The following is a 20,729-nucleotide window of genomic DNA, read 5'->3' as shown; positions in this document are numbered from 1 at the left end:
ATGAGTGTTTGTGTGTATGTGCCTTCAAGTCACCTGTTGCCATATGGCAACTCGATGAATTTTATTTTATTTTTTTAATATAGAAATGGAGGCTCAGCATACAGAAATCAGCATAATAATAATAATAATAATAGGTTTAATTTATATCCCACCTCTCCAGAACAATCTATGTGGGTTACATAAATAAAATACACAGTATATACATAACTAAAAAATACATAATCCCCTAATCCCTTACCTTATAATTAAAATGACAACACTATAAAATACAAGTTAAAATTGATTAAAATAGACAAAATTGAAGCAAGACATCTTGGGGCACACCAAGGGGCAATCCATATTAGTGTAACGGGAGGTCAGTCAGAGAAGACCTGCCAGAAGAGATCCGCCTTCACAGCCTTTTTAAAGGTGCCAAGAGTGGTGATATGTTGGATCTCTTCTGGCAGGTCATTCCATAATTTAGGAGCATCAGATGAGAAAGCCCTCTCGGTAACTGCAGCCAACTGGTCTTCCTTGGCTGCAGCAAATTTCTTCCAGAGGACCTGAGTGTGCGGGTTGGATTGTATGGAGGAAGGTGCTCTCACATGTAAGCTGGACCCAAGCCATGAAGGGCTTTAAAGGTTATTACCAACACTTTGTATTGTGCCCGGAAACTAATAGGCAGCCAATGGAGAGATTTTAAGATAGCTATGTGGTCGCCTCAAGATTTTCCAGCGACCAATCTGGCTGCCATGTTTTGAACCAATTGAAGTTTCTGAACTAGGCACAAGGGTAGCCCCATGTAGAGTGCATTACAGAAGTTGAGTCGAGAGGTTACCAGTGCGTGTACCACTGTTTCTAGGTCCCTTGGCAGCTGGCGTATCAGCTGAAGCTGATACTAGCACTCCTGGCTGTCGCATCTATCTGGGCTGACAACTAAAGGAACAAGTCCAGGAGCACTCCCAAGCTGCAGACACAGTCCTTTAGGGGAAGTGTGACCCCATCCAGCACTGGTTGACATATTATTATTATTATTATTATTATTATTATTATTATTCCCAATACTAAAAAATAAATTTAAAAACCCATATTAGTCAAATTAAATATATATATTTTTAAATATTTTTCCATTCCTGCTTCTGTGGCACTGTTCTCCTATGTGGCCAGTGGTCTCTCCTTCTCTAAAACGGCAGTAATTTTGCTAATGAAATAATATTTGCCATTTGCTTATGGCATCAACAGTATTGTAAAATAAATGAATTAATTCATTTCTTCAGGTAATGCTTTTCTTTCCAAGTTCTGTAAAGAGCTTTCCCCAAAAGTGCTAAATAATTGTAAGCAATTTCATTCTTTGCAATAGAATGAACTGGGGAAGAAAGTGTTAGAACCAGGCACCCGCTAGATATCCAGGAACTGGTAAGGCAGTGAATATTTGTCTTGCAGAATCATAGGCCCATTCCAGACGGGCATTAAGTACGCGCTCCACACGTACTAGGGTTAGGAAGGGGCATCACTTCCTGACGCCCCTAACCCTGATACGTGCAGAGCGTGTAGAAAATGGCGATGCCCTATACACATGGGTGCTGCCATGACTACATCATGACCACGCCGCCTCCAAACGGGGCGGCGCGGAAGTGATGTAGTGGGGCCGCACGAGGGCGCCTGGGGCGCCCTTTCCGCAGCCCCAGAAGGAGCTCCGTTTCGGAGCTCCTTCCACGATTTGCGTCGCTGGCGCAGCCTCTACACGGCTGCGCCAGCGACACAAATGAGAAAGGGGCTGAGTGGCCCCTTTCTCCATATCCCCACCACCGCTGGGTGTCCTTGGGGCATGAAGCCCCAAGGACACCCCTTTCCAGGCCACGTGGAAGCGGCCTTTTGCTGCTTCCCCGCAGCCTGGAAAGCGGCGGATTGGGGCCTCAGAGGCTGCCGCTGTGGCAGCTGAGGCCCCGATCTGGCAGGGAAAGGACCAGTTACAGGCCGCCCCAAACGGGCGGTCTGTAACGCGCCATAGAATCTTAAGAGTTGAAAGGCACCAGAAGACTGATCTATCCAACTCCCTGCCAGGCAGAAATATATAACTAAAGCACTCTGATAGATGCCCATCCGAATTTTTTTTTATAAAGGCCTCCAGTGAAGGAGAGTACACCGCCCTCCAAGGCAGTTCTTTTCACTATTGAATAGCTCATGATTAGGTGCAATCACTTTTCTCATTATTTGAATCCATGGGTTGTGTTCTAGGCTCTAGAGCAACAGAAAACAAGTTTGGGTGCTCATTCAGCTTGGTTTTAAAAAATAATAGGCAGGCTGAAGAGATTCATAATTTATGTTAAAATTATGCCTGCTCTGGTAGCTTGGAGATGCTAATTTCCAACTGTCACCATGGAGGTTCTGATCATTTCCCCCTTTCCAGTGCTTTTACCTTCAGGGTCTGTAGGGGGTGTAGCTAAATTATTTTCCTTTAATTTCCCATAAATTATGCTTTTAGAGATCATAAAGTAATTAATGCAGCATGCTCTTATTTTGGTGTTTAATTGGGTATTACATAAAACAGAACACAGTAATATATTACAGCAAAAATTTGTCTGGAAATAATGTGGAAAGGATAGATGGGTTTTTAATGAATATCTTTTTTTCTTTTCTTTTTTAAAGACAAGATTGGCACTTTGGAATTCCTACAGAATCACAGTGGCCTGAGCAGACAGGCCAAATAAAGTGCTTTCTGGGCGCTTTGGGGGCATCATGTTCAAACAATGCATGTCCCCAAACTGCCTGGAGGTTGCGCCAAGGCCTTTAAGGAGTGGCAAAAAGCGACTCCTGCCGGTGGCCCATATGGGACCGTGGCAGCAGCCAGCCTCAGGACCACAGCATTCTGTTGCTGGTCCCACAGTGATAAGGGCAGGAGAAGCCTCTGGCTGCTCCTTTTGCTTCGTCTGGTTCACTCCACTCTGTAGTTGTGCAATGGTGTTTCATTACAAAGGAGAGATGAGAAATCTATGGTTCTATAGCCATATGTGGTCCCCAACCTGATCTCATGTGATAATATTTTGCCCTTGACCTAATTTCTAAAGCCCTTAGCAAGAATGTCTTGTCCCTTCCCTAGCAGCCAGCTGGGTGGAGAAGAACAGCAGGAGAGAGGTCACTCCTATAGCAGGTGAGTGGCCAGCTGACAGGAGCTGCACCAGGGAATTCCTGGTTGCCCTTGTGTATACATGGCAAAGGCATTGTGTAAGGAGATGATGGGTACCCCCTTGTACAACAATGTTAAAAACACTTATGCTGACATAATCAGGATAGGCCACTGTTGGTTTTACAGCCTATGCCTTCAGAAGCACAAGGAGAAATTCAAAAGGTTCATCTTAAACTAAAAAGAACATGCATGTGTGCAGTGGAATCACTAGGGTTGGTTTCGCCCAGTGCAATATCTCATGGTGTCACCCCATGGACTTCCTGGGATGGAGGTCTGAGTGGGAGGAGGGTCCTATCTTGGAAAACCCAGCATCCTACCTTTTCCCCCAGCTGAGAAAGCAAAAACAGAATGCCCCACTGAGCAAGAACAATGTTTTAATTACAATTTCCTATAATTACAGTTTCCTGTAATTAAAAACATTTTCCTCAAGGAAAGAACTTCAAACAGCCTCTCCAGGGGACAATGGTGGTAAGGAGCCAAACAAATCAGGAGGGGGATGCATGACAGTAGGGAGCAGAGAAAAAGGTCTGTGACGTCAACCCCATTCTCACCCCAACCCCAAAGAGGAGTGACACACCAAGCAGAGTCTCCCCCACTTTCTTTCTGGGGGAGGGAACTTGTGACGCTTCACTACTTCCCAGTGTTATACCCTCTGACAGTGTCACCTGGTGTGGTCCACACTCCCAGCATCTCCTGATGATGCCATTGTGTGTATGTTTGGGTGGTAATACTATGGAAGCTCTGACGCCTGTTGAGACATGTGCTGTATAATCAATAGTCGACTTCATCAGCATTTATCAGCTGAGAACAGGTATGTGCCCATGGTTTGAAAACCATGCAAGTGGGGGAAGAGGATGAGCCTTCTACTCAAGCTGGCTGTCATTTGATACAACCCATAGCTCTTGTAACACATAGCCAAATAGGAAATGTAGTCTATTAAAATAAATTATTGTTATCATCTTTAAATCTCTAAGAAACACGACTGCATTGTTAATGCATTCCAGCCTTGAATCCTCCTGCTTTAATTTTCCTTTCAATTCTCTCCACATAGAGTGGGCCTTTGGTATCTGCTGGGGTTTGTTCCAGGATCCCCCTGTGGCTACCAAAATCCATTGATGCTCAAGTCTCTCTCTATACAACAGTATAATAAAAATGATACCTCTTATATAGAAACACAGAGTTGGAAGAGACCACAAGGGCCATGTAGTCCTACCCCCCTGCCTTGCAGGAAATCTAAATCAAAGCATCCCCAACAACTGGCCATCCAGCCTCTATTTGAAGACTTCTAAGGAAGGAGACTCCACCACACTCCAAGGGAGTTTGTTCCACTGTCGAACAGCCCTTACCGTCAGGAAGCTCCTCCTAATGTTGAGGAGGAATCTCTTTTCCTGCAGTTTGCAGCCATTGTTCTGCATTCTAGTCTCTGGAGCAGCAGAAAACAAGCTTGCTCCCTCCTCAATATGACATCCCTTCAAACAGGGGTATCATATCACCTCTTAACCTTCTCTTCTCCAGGCTAAACATACCCAGCTCCCTGAGGCATTCCTCATAGGGCATGGTTTCCAGACCCTTCACCATCTTAGTTGCCCCCCTTTGGACATGCTCCAGTTTCTCGACATCCTTTTTGAATTGTGGTGCCCAGAACTGGACACAGTATTCCAGGTGAGGCCTGACCAAAGCAGAATAGAGTGGCACTATTACTTCCCTTGATCTAGACACTATACTTCTATTGATGCAGCCTAAAATCACATTGGCCTTTTTAGCTGCCGCATCGCACTGTTGACTCATGTTCAACTTGTGGTCTACTTGGACTCCTAGATCCCTTTCACATGTAGTTTCATTCATCCAGGTGTCCTCTATCCTGTATCTGTGCATTTCATTTTTCCACCCTAAGTGCAGTATCTTGCATTTCTCTATGTTGAAATTCATTTTGTTAGCTTTGGCCCAGCTTTCTAGTCTATTCAGGTCATTTTGAAAATGGCAAAATGAAGGTTTGCTTTTTCAGTTTTTTAAAACATATATTCAGGCTATGTCTGGTTGAATCCATGGATGCAGAATCCATGGATATGGAGAGCTGATTATAAATATAGTAGTCGTTCGGTATAAACCAGAGTGAAAATGTGTGGTTCTGCACTCCTCCCTCTAAGGACTTTGGATTTTGTCCATTATCAACTTCTGGTCACCTGAATACCCAGTTCATGATGGTGGTTAAATCAGAGAGTCAGAGTTACCATCAAGTATTGTAATCTCAGGATATTTACATGGGAAGTGTGCATGCTCTCTGGTACTCTTTCAGCTATTTATTATATGCATTAGTAGATATACTAACAAATATATGCCCTTAGAGAGAAACACAGACATCAATTTCTGGGCACTGAGTTTTATTACATTACATTACACTGTACATAAGGCACCACACATTTATTGCAGTGCATCATGTGGCCATTAGGATGTTACATTTTCAGAAGGACTGAACCTTTATCTCTCTGCATATCTTTATAGGTTTTGCTAACACATAGAATAAAATTACCATTTTAACAATACACCAATACAACATATCTATGTATCCATCATCATCATCACTGGCTGCATCTGCATTACAGAAATAATCCAGGTTGACAGCACTTTAACTGCCATGGCCCAGTGCTATGGAAATCTTGGATTTGTAGTTTGTTATTACCCCAGAAATCTTTGACAGAGAAGGTTAAATGTCTCCTCAATCCACAAGCCTTTTACAATATCATGCTATTGTTATTATTTTTCTTTCTTGTCTCTCTTTTTTTGAAATAATTCACAGATTTGTGTCCATCCACCACCATCATTGCTTCATCTTTTTGTCCATGCTTTCTTTAAGGTAAATTTTCAAAAACATAAGAACGTTCTACATTTTTAAAGGCTGGAGCAATGTGCTCTCTCACTGCAATGTGTTAGATATGCAGTGACACTAAATGATTGAAACGTGATAAACCTTTGCAACCCTTTTGAGAACTGTACTTTCACAACAAGCTTGCTAATTAATTTTAGAAAATAAGCCTGTGTATTTTTTGGTAAGGTCTGTGAAAGTTACTTTTCCATAATCCTCCAAACAACATGGCCAGTAATGTTGTTGGCTGAGGGTTGCTGAGAATTACAGTCCAAAAAAAAAAAAAAAAGAGTAATATTTTCAAGCCTTTCTGCTTTGCTCCACAGCCTTCCAGAACAGTCCGGCCAGAGAGAGGAGAAGGAGAGGAGCTGCTTGGCAGCCATTTTGAGACCGTGTGCTTGAGACCGTGTGCTCGTTGCTGAAGGGGAGGAGCTTCTGTGAGTCACATCTGTGAGTCACAAGGGGGCGGAGCTAGCAGACTAGCTTTATATACCAACTTCCAGAGCCTTCCAGAACAGTCCGGCCAGAGAGAGGAGAAGGAGAGGAGCTGCTTGGCAGCCATTTTGAGACCGTGTGCTTGAGACCGTGTGCTCGTTGCTGAAGGGGAGGAGCTTCTGTGAGTCACATCTGTGAGTCACAAGGGGGCGGAGCTAGCAGACTAGCTTTATATACCAACTTCCAGAGCCTTCCAGAACAGTCCGGCCAGAGAGAGGAGAAGGAGAGGAGCTGCTTGGCAGCCATTTTGAGACCGTGTGCTCGAGACCGTGTGCTCGTTGCTGAAGGGGAGGAGCTTCTGTGAGTCACATCTGTGAGTCACAAGGGGGCGGAGCTAGCAGACTAGCTTTATATACCAACTTCCAGAGCCTTCCAGAACAGTCCGGCCAGAGAGAGGAGAAGGAGAGGAGTTGCTTGGCAGCCATTTTGAGACCGTGTGCTTGAGACCGTGTGCTCGTTGCTGAAGGGGAGGAGCTTCTGTGAGTCACATCTGTGAGTCACAAGGGGGCGGAGCTAGCAGACTAGCTTTATATACCAACTTCCAGAGCCTTCCAGAACAGTCCGGCCAGAGAGAGGAGAAGGAGAGGAGCTGCTTGGCAGCCATTTTGAGACCGTGTGCTTGAGACCGTGTGCTCGTTGCTGAAGGGGAGGAGCTTCTGTGAGTCACATCTGTGAGTCACAAGGGGGCGGAGCTAGCAGACTAGCTTTATATACCAACTTCCAGAGCCGCGCGCCTAACGGCCCGCGAATTTTAGTTTTCTTTAACTCAACAACTCTGCTCAGGTGGCATCAGGTTAGAATCGGATATTGAAACAGAACCTTCCCTTTAAGTGTAAGATAGCAGCCAGTACATTCCTTTAAAGAAGTATTCCCAGTAGATTGACTGTTATACTCATTACTAAAGACTTTGCAGTATGGACAACGAGGGATCTGCTGCAGTCACCTGCAACTCTTGTGGGATGTTTCTCTTCTTGCCTACAGAAGTGGAGAACTTCACATGCACCAAGTGCAAGTTGGTAGCACTCTTGGAGGAGAAAGTGCAGCAGCTGGAGTCCAGAGTAGCTACACTTCAGCAGATTAGGGAACAAGAGGATTTCCTGGACACAATAGAACTAACCATCTTGGATGAGTACCACGCAGAGGAAGATGCTAGGGTGCAAGAGGTCACTTGCCAAACAGAGGAGGCAGACAGCTGGAGGAATGTCACAAAGAGAAGTAAGCCAAGAAGGAATTGTTCGGGGAGCTTGCAGCTAGAGAATCGATTCCAAGCTCTTTCCCTTATCAAGGAGGATGAAGAAGAGCAGCATGGACAGACTTCAGGGACGGAGCAGGGGAGCCTGAGAGTCCCACCCGAGGGAACAGTCGCTGCTAAGCCTCGGAGGAGGCGTGTGGTCGTAGTGGGGGACTCCTTGCTGAGGGGTACAGAAGCAGTGATTTGTAGGCCTGACAAGATGTCTCGAGAGGTGTGTTGTCTTCCAGGTGCAAAGATCCGTGATGTGACAGAGAGGCTGACAAGACTGGTCAAGCCTACTGACCAATACCCCTTCCTTTTGGTCCACGTGGGAACTAATGATACTGCAAGACACAGCATTCACAACATCAAAAGGGATTACGAGGCGCTTGGTAGGAAGCTGAAAGGAATGGATGTACAGGTTGTCATCTCGTCTCTTCTGCCAGTTGAAGGGCATGGTCCAGGAAGGGAGAGGAAAATAGCAGATGTGAACAACTGGCTTCGCAGATGGTGCCGCCGAGAAGGATTTGGATTCTTTGATCATGGGCTGCGGTTCCATGAGGAGGGACTTCTTGCAACAGACGGGTTGCATCTCACGCCAGTTGGAAGAAATGTTTTTGCCAACAGTCTCAAGAACTTGATCAGGAGAGCTTTAAACTGAGTTCCGAGGGGAAGGGAGACAATATTAAGGAAGGCGAAAGGGATGGCGAAAATAGTCAAACTGACACAGAGGAAACAAGGCAAACAGTGCAAGGACCCAACAGTGGGAGGCAAAAAAACTTGCACAGGCAGCAAGTAAAAGGGAACCATGGTCTGCGATGTCTCTACACTAATGCACAGAGCATGGGAAATAAGCAGGATGAACTCGAACTCCTAGTACAACAAAGCAAATATGATATAATAGGCATCACTGAAACCTGGTGGGATGAGTCTCATGATTGGAATGTGGAAATAGAGGGGTATAACCTTTTTAAGAGAAATAGGCCAAACAAGAAAGGAGGAGGAATAGCACTATATGTCAGAGATATTTACACCAGTGAAGAGATCCTGGACATCAATCATGGAAGCCAGGTGGAGAGCATCTGGATAAGAATCAAAGGGGAGGGAAACAACAAGAATGTTATGATGGGAGTCTACTACAGACCCCCAAGTCAGACTCAGGAATTGGATGATGCCTTTCTAGAACAGATGACCACACACTCAGAAAGGAGAGATGTAGTAGTGATGGGCGACTTCAACTACCCTGATATTTGCTGGAAGTCAAACTCAGCAAAATCCTCAAGGTCTAGCAAATTCCTCACTTGCCTGGAAGACAATTTCATGGTCCAAAAGGTGGAAGAGGCAACAAGGGGGTCAGCTATTTTAGATCTGATCCTAACCATCAAGGATGACTTGGTTAATGGGGTGCAAGTGGTGGGATCATTAGGTGGAAGTGACCATGTTCTCCTGGAGTTTGTAATACAGTGGAAAGGAGAAGCCAGGCAGAGTCGGACACTCATCCTAGACTTTAGGAGAGCGAATTTCAGTAAACTTAGAGAAGTATTGAGGGCGATTCCATGGTCAGAAATACTAAAAGATAAAGGAGTTCAGGATGGATGGGAGTTTCTCAAAAGAGAGATACTGAAGGCACAATTTCAAACAGTTCCAGTGAGAAAGAAAAACGGGAGGTGTCTCAAGAAACCAGGATGGATGACTAAGGAACTTTCAATGAGCTAAGTTTGAAACGGAACATGTATAAGAAATGGAAAAAGGGGGAAATCACAAAAAAGGAATTCAAAGAAATAGCAGGCATGTGTAGGGGTAAAGTCAGAAAAGCTAAAGCGCAGAATGAACTCAGGCTTGCTAGAGAGGTTAAGAACAATAAAAAGGGCTTTTTTGGATATGTCCGCAGCAAAAGGAAGAAGAAGGAAACGGTAGGGTCACTGCGTGGAGAAGATGGCAAAATGCTAACAGAAGACAGAGAAAAGGCAGAATTACTCAACACCTTCTTTGCCTCAGTCTTCTCAGAAAAGGCAAAGGGTGCTCAACCTGAGGATAATGGAGCAGAGGACAGAATAGGGGAATTTCAGCACAGAATAAGTAAAGAGATAGTAGAGGAACACCTTATTAATCTAAATGAATTTAAGTCTCCGGGACCAGATGAACTCCATCCAAAGGTATAAAAAGAACTGGCAAATGTAATATCGGAGCCATTGGCAATAATCTTTGAAAATTCCTGGAGAACAGGAGAGATCCCAGCTGACTGGAGGAGGGCAAACGTTGTCCCCATCTTCAAAAAGGGGAAAAAAGAGGATCCCAACAATTATCGTCCAGTTAGTCTGACATCAATACCAGGAAAGATTCTGGAGCAGATCATTAAACAGAGAGTCTGTGAACATCTAGAAGGCAATGCCATAATCACAAAAAGTCAACATGGGTTTCAGAGAAACAAGTCATGCCAGACAAACCTAATCTCTTTCTTTGATAAAATTACCAGCTTGGTAGATGAAGGGAATGCTGTGGATATAGTATATCTTGATTTCAGTAAGGCCTTTGACAAGGTTTCCCATGACATTCTTGCAAACAAGCTTGTAAAATGTGGGCTAGACAAAGGAACTGTTAAATGGATCTGTAATTGGTTGACCGGCCGAACCCAAAGGGTGCTCAACAATGGCTCCTTTTCATCCTGGAGAGAAGTGACCAGTGGGGTCCCACAGGGCTCTGTCCTGGGCCCAGTGCTATTCAACATCTTTATCAATGACCTGGATGACAGAATTGGGAGCATACTTATCAAATTTGCAGATGACACCAAATTAGGAGGAATAGCTAATACCCCAGAGGACAGGATCAAGATTCAAAATGACCTGAATAGACTAGAAAGCTGGGCCAAAGCTAACAAAATGAAATTCAACACAGAGAAATGTAAGGTATTGCACTTAGGGCGGAAAAATAAAATGCACAGATATAGGATGGGTGACACCTGGCTGAATGAAAGTACATGTGAAAGAGATCTAGGAGTCCAAGTAGACCACAAGTTGAACATGAGTGAACAGTGTGATGCGGCAGCTAAAAAGGCCAATGCTATTTTAGGCTGCATCAATAGAAGTATAGTGTCTAGATCAAGAGAAGTAATAGTGCCACTGTATTCTGCTCTGGGCAGGCCCCACCTAGAATATTGTGTCCAGTTCTGGGCACCACAATTCAGAAAGGACATTGAGAAACTGGAGCGTGTCCAAAGGAGGGCGACAAAAATGGTGAAGGGTCTGGAAACCTTGCCCTATGAGGAACGACTTAGGGAGCTGGGGATGTTTAGCCTGGAGAACAGAAGGTTAAGAGGTGATATGATAGCCCTGTTTAAATATTTGAAAGGATGTCATATTGAAGAGGGAGCAAGCTTGTTCTCTGCTGCTCCAGAGAACAGGACCCGGAACAATGGATGCAAGCTACAGGAAAAGAGATTCCACCTGAACATTAGGAGGAACTTCCTGACAGTAAGGGCTGTTCGACAGTGGAATGCACTCCCTCGGAGGGTGATAGAGTCTCCTTCCTTGGAGGTCTTTAAACAGAGGCTGGATGGCCATCTGTCGGGGATGCTTTGAATTGGATTTCCTGCATGGCAGGGGGTTGGACTGGATGGCCCTAGTGGTCTCTTCCAACTCTATGATTCTATGATTCTATGATGGAAGTTTCCTTGTTATTTGGAAATGCATAGATATTTTTGGCAAACAATCAAATAGCAGAAAATGCTGAAATCGTTCATTCGTGATCAATAGCTCATTACAATTGAAAGTTACTGTTTTTATTATTTATTGTACACCATCAGTGTGTATGGTATTTTGCAGAATATCCTAAGAAATGCAATTCTATGTCTGAGAAGGTAACTGAATGTAAAAGATGGAGTGGGGAAAGAGACAAGAAGGGGAAAGGAAGACTATAAATTGCAGTGTGCATTATGAGAAATGACAAGGCCAGGCCTACCATTAGATGGAGTGAAGTGACTATATTGAGTTAGAGATGTTGCAGGCTGGTTTCTGAAACACCCAGCTCTTCCTCATGAACCACTAGTAGTTCCTCATTGTAAGAGAATAGACCTGCTTAAGCCACATGGCTTCTCGTACGCCTTATAAATTAGCTTTCTGTTTCAGGTGTAGTGGAAGACACATCACCAAATGTTGAAATAAGAGTCATTAACTGGCAATAAGACAGTTTCTATACAGCGGTTAGAGAAAAATCACCATCTTATACTTTGCATCAAGCAAGAAAATGTTGCAGGTGGTCCCTGAGAAGTTGGTGAAATCTGAAATGGTGTGTATTTCTCATTAAAATGTAGATAGGATAGACATGTTCACTCCTCCTGTAGCACACTGCATGAGTTCCATGTAAATTTGGAACTTTGCACACTTTATTGGAAAATGCACATATTCTACCTTTCCCTTTAAATGGTTTAAAAATTTTGAAATTTGAAATTTTAATTATTATTTTTTTTAAAAAACTGGACCCTCTTTTTACTCCTCCCACTGAGCCTCACCCCACTCGTACCATCTCTTCAGCATTTTAAAGGGATGTAGACAAATACCACAGCCCATTTCTGCCAAAAGGCAGAGGTTTGAGGATCCTTAGGCTGTCACCTGGTGCGGACCATCCCCCTGCACCTCCATTGTGATTCCACTGCCTGGGATCCTGGATCGAATTGTATGAAAATAAACTGTATTCAGTGCCGCAAACCTGCCCCCCCCAAAAAAACACAAACACCTAGTACTAATTAGCTATGTATCAAATTACATTGTTAGTTGATTCAGGATGTGGGATTTGACAGGATTCTGAAGGAGGAATTAATGCAAGGTATGGTAAACTGGTATTCCAAGAACTGTTTTCCAAAGCTTTTCTAATATCTAAAAGGAGTACCAGTGCCTTCTTAATTATAGTATCTTTCTTGCAGCTCTCTGTACCATAATGTCTCCTTTCTGTCCTTCTTAAAACTGTACACTACTTTTTTTTCTCCTGCTTTAAGCACATTTTAATCCAACTATTCATCTATTTTTATCTGATTATTGCTACTTACTCCATTCTTCATTATGGTTTACATAGTTTACTACTGGTTTTACCTATTTAATATGTGAAGAACATCCTCATAAGATGCAAACTAGAAATCTGACAAATAAATAAATTACTAAAAAAAAATCCAAAATTGTAATTTCTATATGTGTGTTTTTTATTTTGTTTTATTTTTTTCTGCTTTTTTAATAACATGATGTGTACCTCTACAGATCATGACACTAAAAGCATGACTTGAATAAAAACACTGCTTTTAGAATAAACCTCTTTATTGTAGATGTCACTGGATTTCAAGTGGCTTCTGTGGTGTCAGTGTGCATTCATAGCATAGCCAGAAAATTATGTGAAAATTTCACTTGCTCTGAGCATATTGATTGGAGGATGATGGGATTTGTAGACCAACACATCTAGGGGAAGTAACATAGTGAGAAAAGCTAATATAGAAGGTTACTAAGACATCATCCCTTGCCTTACTGTTACAATATGCCAGTAGATCACCATGCAATAAACATATAATGATTAGCTTTTATATGGTTGAAAGTCAATTTCTTGAGAAAGGGTATGGAATCTGTTTTAGGAATACTGAAGTTATGGTAGCCCTTGCCTATTATATATGGCCTGAGGCAAATCCGTTTTGCTTTCTTTCTTTTCATTGCCCTGCACATTTGCTGACCAAATGAGCTGTGCACTAAGAACTAAAGCAATTCCTTTTAATCAATAGTCGCTTTAAAGTTCATTTCTCCTGCTCTCTGATTTTTCCCTCTCTCTGGTGTCATGATCAATTGCATTTAACCTTTATGAGGAAGCCTCACCGCTGCCCCTGCCAAACTCGTTATAAGCAAGGAAAGCAGAATGGAGAAGAGCTAACTTGCCTAATGCACTCTCATGTGTCTGTATGTGCTCAGAGCTTGCTAGAGGCAAGGATCTAGATAGAACGTGAAACAAGATGTTCTCTATTCAAAACAGATCACCTCTCCTGGGTGTGCATATCTTCTTTCATCTTTACTTTGTGTATTTGATATGTGTGTGCGGCAAATGATGCTAATTCTGTGAACCTCTGTTAGGATTTGCCTCCTTCATGGCTTTTGTACTTCAGTCTTTGTGAGCTAGCACCTACATATTTAACATTTTTGAACTGAGGCAAAAGCACCCCACGTGCCTGGAAGCTTTTAATGCTGTTTATTCTGTGTACTAATTTACACTGTTTGATTGAATTGTTGTAGGGGTAAACTAGGACTGCACAATTTTGGGAGGTCTAAGGGCCATGGGCAACTTTGGTTAGTCTGGGAAATAATGTTCTTTCTCCCAAATGTATTGCTGGCCACAACCTACCAGCAAATTGCAGAAACTGGGTGATAAACCACACCACCAAAATTTGATGGCAAATAGGAAATGTAGATTTTCAAGGGATTTGGAGGGTAAACCAATCTTCATATAAAACAAGCAATTTTTAAACTTGTTTTACAGTTTCCACTGTAGAGGGGTAGAGGATGCACACCACATAAGTGTATCCATAGTTCAGATGTTGCCATATCATATTAATCTGTGTTATTACAACCAATGTCATTCAAAGATGGGTCAGGCCATGGTGATGGTGTTGTGCGTGTGTGGAAGATATTTCTGCTGTCTCAGGCAAGGTCTGTCAGATTAATGAGTTCTTTGCTAATATTCAAAGTCCTGTCGCTTATGAGTACAGAGAATGCTTTTTCCCTTGGTGACTTATCATGATTAATGGCTTTGAAATGTTGGCAGTTTCAGAGACTGAAGATCGCAATGAAGCTTTGTCGATCAGTAATGAAGCCGAATTATCAAATAGCTTACCTGGAGATGACCTGGATGAGTGCCTTGCCTATCCTGGAGAGCTCTGTCAACATCTCTGTATCAATACAGTGGGATCCTACAAGTGCTCCTGTTTCCCAAGATTTACTTTGCAGGACGACGGACTCAGCTGTAATCCAGGTGAGACAATAAACCAGACACCAAACTGAGAACGTTTGTACTGGCCCTGTCAGAACTATACTTTCATCTTTAATTTCTCCTCATTTACCAAGCAGTACTTCACATGGGAATAGAATTCAGTGTACCTCTGTTGATGACAAGGCACATGTGGATGCTCAGCCAAACATGTTTATTAATATATTTCTTAGCTGCCTTTCAGGACTCTTCCCAGTCTCAATCTAGTCTTTTGTTACCTGTTGGGTTACAACAGAAAATACTGTATCAGTGTAACTAGTTTGTAAAGGAATAAAACAAATTTAAACAAATTGAAGATTGAAGTGATTACAATATAGTACAATGTACCAAAGCAAAAACAGCAACAACCTTCTGTAACTAACAAAACAATATACATGTGTTTGTTTGTGGATGTCTGTTCCCACCTTTCAAGTAAACGCCCCCCAAAAAGTAAATACCTTTTAAAAATCTTTCTAACTGATTGAATCATCCATATATCTCTTGGAAAGGAATTCTGTAGGATAAAGCCCCACATGTTTCTAATGCCTCTACATGTAATAGTTTTCCAGTGAGTAGGGTCTTGAGCAGAGTTATTATCTTAACACTTGGGTAGGTTTGTAAATGTGTTGGGTATCCATCATGTAGTTAAAATGGAAAATGCTTAGGGCATTAAAGATCAAAACCAGAACAATGAATGACCTTCTAACATATAGAAATAGTGCCATGTGATCCAGCTACCCATTTTGAATATGGATTCCATAGGCCACATTTTGCACCAACTATAGTTTCTGAGTTTTCTTCAAAAGTAGCATCATATAGTACAGCCTGAATACAATACAGCATCTATAATTTGGGTTAGATCCACATTCCCCAGGTGGGGTATAATTGAAACCAAATGAAATTTGCAAACTCCCTCCTGGCCATTGCTGCCAACTAGGCTTTTAGAGTTAGAAGAAACCACAAAGGCCATCCAGTCCAACCCCATCCTGCCATACAGGAACTCACAATCAAAGCGACCCCGACAGATGGCCTATGTTTAAAGTTTGATTTGTAGAAGATAATTTAGAATTTAGAAATTAATTATTGTATTCTTTCAAAAAAATTATTTGTGGTTATTCTAACCATTAACCGTTATATGTCTGCATTTTCAAATGCTTGAAAAAGGTACTTAAAATTTTAAATTGCTAAGCCCTGGATTTCTTCCAGCCAGTATTAAGTTAAACATTACTAAATTTGAAATGATTCACCATATGAATGCTCCCTATAATGTGTTTTGATTTTCAGGTGCTCACTTCTGAGTGGATCATGACTGTCATTGCATCAGATAACAATTCTATCAGAGCTCATACTACTGAAAAGCATAAACATACCCTTAATTTAATTTCATCTATGTTGTAGTTCATTATCCATTTACTCCATAAATTAAATCCACATTGTACCATGTTATGAATACAGAATGATTTAGGTTCCAATCAAAAAGGTTCTATATCCAATGGAAGGATCTTAGGTGCTTAGATTGAGAATGTCCTTGCATTGAGCAGCAGCTGTTAGGGCCCATGTTAGTGGAGAAGATTTTACTTTGAATTTTAAAGGAACTGTCCAAAGTCCTCAGAGAGATACCTTATATACTCAAGTATAAGTTGAGAAATTTATTCCCCAAAATTGACACTAAAATCCTTGGTCAATTTATACATGGGTCAATATGTTAATACTACTTGGAAAGGTCCTGAAACAAGCAAGCCTGATCCCCACTCTTGGTGCCTTGGGGTGGATCTTGTGTGTGTGTGTGTGTGCGCGCGCGCACATGTGTGCGCGGAATAGGTTCTCAGTCTGATCTACAAGGCTTCCCTTCCCATGGAAGAAACTCCCCATTGAACACTTCTTCTTTCTCTCTCCAGTCCGATCTGCAAGGCTTCTCTTCCCATTCAGGAAACTCTCCATTTAACACCACTTGCTTCCTTTCCCAATCCAATTTGCAAACCTTCTCTTCCCATCAAAGAACCATCCCTTTTAACTTCACTTGCTTCCCTTCTCAATCCAATATTAAAACCTCTCCTCCAACACCTGGGAATAAGCGTTAGGTGATCGGGAGAGATCCAGAGAAGGAAAAGGATGGACAGAAGTGGCATTTCCCCCTTACCATCCTTTGTTATAGCCGCCTAAGTTTTACCCTCGACTTATCCACAGGACATATCAAAATCCATTATTTTGACCCTGAAACCTTCCCCTGATTTATACATGAGGTCAACTTGTACACAAATATATACAGTAACCATGTTAGTCTGGAATATCAGTTCTTTCATACAGTCTCAAAGATGCTACAAGATCCCTTTGTATCTAAAGTTCTGAACCTGTTTTAAACTTCAGTATGTTGGATAGTTCCCTTAAAGTTCAGACTTAAACCTAGAGTAGATTCACTTCCCACTGGCATTGGTGCTGGTCTTGGCTTTCTAGTCATTTCCGATTTATGGCGACGCTAAGGTAACTGAATCATGAGTTTTTCTTTGCAAGATTTGTTCCGAGACAATTTCCCTTGCTCTGGGTCTGAGAGAGTGTGACTTGCCCATTGTTTCCAAGACCAAACAGGGATTCAAACTCTGGTCTCTAGCAGTCCAACACTCACTGACATGGAAGCCATCAAGTAACCGTGGATTGCTTTTGGTCTAGTCAGACTTTTTCAATAATATCTACCTTAATCCCAAGACACCACCAAGGAATCCCACAATAGGACAGAGCTGTTTTCATGTTTTCTTCAAAGCTATACATATTAGCTTTAATGCTGTTGGGAAATTCTGACTTGGAATCTAGCTCAAGTAGAAAGCAATGCAATTAGAGCTGACTGGCCTCTCTTTTTGTACAATATAAAATGAACAGATTTTGAAGAAGAAGGACCCAACACTGCCTTAGGAGACAAAACCACTGTTTTACCAGAAACATTGAAGAACCCACCTGTGACAGTCAATGATTTACATGAAGAGCAAGATAGGTGTAAAGGTATGTATTAGAGGCAAGCTGGAGAAGTAGCTTTTGTTTTATTATTTTTAAACAATACTGTAAAGAATTTCAAAGCTTCCTTGGCTGTTTTGTTTTCAATTCATGTCCACACATTATTTGTCCCCAGTATTAGTCCAAAGAAAGAGATGGATAGAATCACATAAGGTAAGCTGAGGTAATTTGAGGGTATCTTCCAAATTCAAGGCTATTTCATGCAAGCTACTTAGGACTGTTAAAGCAACACAGCTGTACGTGGTAATTTCAAACTCACAGATGGGAGTGAATGACACAGGTGTGGTTGCCTATAAAAGAAGGATTGTACATAGTGATTAAGGTTACGGGAATAGATTGCTTGTTTTTACATTTTACAGTCTGGTGTGGTGACAAGAATTATAATTAGAGGAAGAAAGCTTTGAAACTTTAATATGAGTTGTACGCTGATTTTTTCCCTGTGCATTTTAAAATATTGTGTTTCCTAGATAATGGTCCCTGCAAGCACACTTGTAATATCGTGGATGGGAGAATTGAATGTTCTTGTTTGCCAGGATTTGCTCTGATGTCTGATGGGGTTTCTTGTGAAGGTACGCAAATATTGTTCTGTCTTCTCAATTTTGTAGAGTGAAATAGATATCAGCAGATTCACTATGGTATGGAAGGTGTCTGTCGATTTTGCTGAAGAGAAAAAATTTCAACCCATCCCTTCCAATACTGTATGCAGTGCACCCCATTAATTAATTTATTAGTTAATATCCCATCTTTCTCCCAAAATGGGATTCAAAGTAGCTTTACACACCATTCTTCTTATAGATGTATAGCCTTCATCACCTGCCAAACTTAGATCCAAAACATACTGCAGAAATAATCCAGTTTGAGACTGCTTTAATTGCCCTGGCTCAGTGCTAGGGAATTCTAGGAGCTGTAATTTTGTAAGACATTTAGCTTTCTCTGGCAGATAGCTGTGGTGCCACAATAAACTACAATTCCCAGGATTCCCTAACATTGAGCCAGGGCAGTTAAAGCGGTCTCAAACTGGATTATTTCTGCAAGTGTTTTGAACTTTAGACAAACATCTTATCCACTGCCTTCTTTGTGGCCACTTGTGCTCATTACTTAAAGTCTCATGTAACATGAAACACCCAAAAAGGAGACTTTTGGTCATTGGCCCAAGATATTTTGCTCCTGACAACATTGTGCCTTCCAACGGCTTTATAGAGAAGCTTACACGACTGTCAGGTTGAAGTTCCTGCAAAACAACTGCAAGGTTGGCAGTGCCACTGCCCACCACCGACATCTTCAGACTGAAGTGGTTACTTCAATTTGCCCAGTGGTAGGACTGGCCCTGATGATCATACCAAAGCAATTAGGAAGTGTCTTCTATGGCACAACAAAGGTTGATTTAAAAAGCGAAACATGGAGCTAGAGAGCATGGAGAAAATACCCCAACTATAGGGCATTTCCATCGGAGATTACCAAAACTGGAATTAATTTAAATCAGGCTGGGAAAATTGCAGACCATATGGGAGCCATATGTACCCCCCAGCAGTTCCCCAAAGGACCCTAATACACCCACCTATTTAAATCCTTTTCTACCCCAATTTCAGTCTATATTCTGCCCTCAATGAACTAAAAATTGTGCACTGATGTAACAACTTGCAGCCCTTCCAGAGCCACCTCTCCAAACATTTTTAGCCAAAAAAATGGTGCTAGTGTCACTTCAGGTGCATCAGGTTGTGCTGGTCCAGCTTTTGAGGGGGGAATTGATTCCTGCCTCCAAGCAGTTGCCCAAAACTGATTTAAAGACTTGTATTATAATAGATGAGATGGTACTTAGCAGTAGTTCAGCCTTAGATATTATAGATAGTATCATGCAAAGCAGGCGTCCATTGGCATTTTGTGACTAGTCTTCTAGAATTAATAGTGGAAAGGAAATATTAATTTGTTTCTTCTTTTGCTCTGAAGCACGTTCCACATCATGATTTTTACTCCCTGGCCTATTGGTGGTGGTTGTTGTTCTTGTTGTGTGTCTTCAAGTTGTTTCCAACTTATGGCGAATGTATCACAGGGTTTTTGGCAAGATTTGTTCGGGAAGAGTGTGACCCAGTGGGTTTCCATAGCTGAGTGGGGATTTGAACATGCCATAAGGCAATGCTCAAACCGTTAATACCACACTGGCTGGCCCATTGGTACATCACTTAAAAGGAAACTTAAAGAACACCACAGTTATGAAAGAAAGAGAAGGTGAAGCATTCTGCACACTGTAGATGAGAATACAAAGGGATCCAGATGAAGATCCATTTCCCCTTATATCCTTGAATAAGTTCAGTGACTTGGAAACTTAACATGAGAAAATTATAGAACTGTAACTCAGTTACATTGTTAATTAGAGTGTTCTGCTATGGAAGAAATCTTATTTCATCCCAGGAGGAATTTTAATATAATTTTATTTCTCTCTTTCTGACTACAATGTGTTGATAAAGACCTGGATGAGTGCCTTACGGGTATTCACAGTTGTTCCAGAAGACAACTATGTGTGAACACATTGGGATCATTCTACTGTGTCAACCACAGTGTTATCTGTGCAGAGGGCTTTGTACTCAACATGCATAGAAAATGCGTTGGTAAGATGATAGATGGGAATAATTCACTCTAGTACCATCAGTCTTCATGCTCTGCAATGTGTTCAGCTCTTGCTCTTGTTTGCAATATGTCTCTCTATCTGTCTTTCAGTCTGTGAAATTACATCCCCCATTTTTGGAACTGTTTTTAACATCAGCTCTTCTGTGTTGTTTGTCTTTGCCTTAGCAATGACTTCTTCAGATCTTTAAAGCCCTAAAAGTTCAGAGCTATGATGGTTGAACTCCAGCAGAAAAGAGAAAATGGGTTTTAGTGACACAAATGTTTTACCACCTGCCTTTGTCTGAACAATTTGACATTTACTGAATTTTGTTTTGTAGTCTTGGCAAGATATATCCATGTATTTATCTCATGAAACC

At 41.9% G+C, this 20,729-nt stretch overlaps 1 protein-coding gene across 1 annotated transcript in view; it reads left to right on the top strand.

The window, feature by feature from the left end:
- FBLN2 (fibulin 2) overlaps positions 1–20,729 on the top strand; it is a 145,715-nt gene that overhangs the window by 85,801 nt on the left and 39,185 nt on the right. The window contains exons 5-8 of the mRNA XM_089523101.1: positions 14,542–14,748; positions 17,617–17,736; positions 18,216–18,317; positions 20,214–20,354. Coding sequence (XP_089379227.1) covers positions 14,542–14,748; positions 17,617–17,736; positions 18,216–18,317; positions 20,214–20,354 — 570 coding nt within the window. The remainder of the gene's footprint in view (positions 1–14,541; positions 14,749–17,616; positions 17,737–18,215; positions 18,318–20,213; positions 20,355–20,729) is intronic.

The sequence above is a fragment of the Sceloporus occidentalis genome, unplaced genomic scaffold (assembly GCF_023333645.1).
Source record: "Sceloporus occidentalis isolate IW3139 unplaced genomic scaffold, rSceOcc1.0.p SCAF_1, whole genome shotgun sequence".
Taxonomy (NCBI): domain Eukaryota; kingdom Metazoa; phylum Chordata; class Lepidosauria; order Squamata; family Phrynosomatidae; genus Sceloporus; species Sceloporus occidentalis.
The sequence above is the reverse complement of the archived record's forward strand: the minus strand, read 5'-3'. Positions and strand labels throughout refer to the sequence as shown.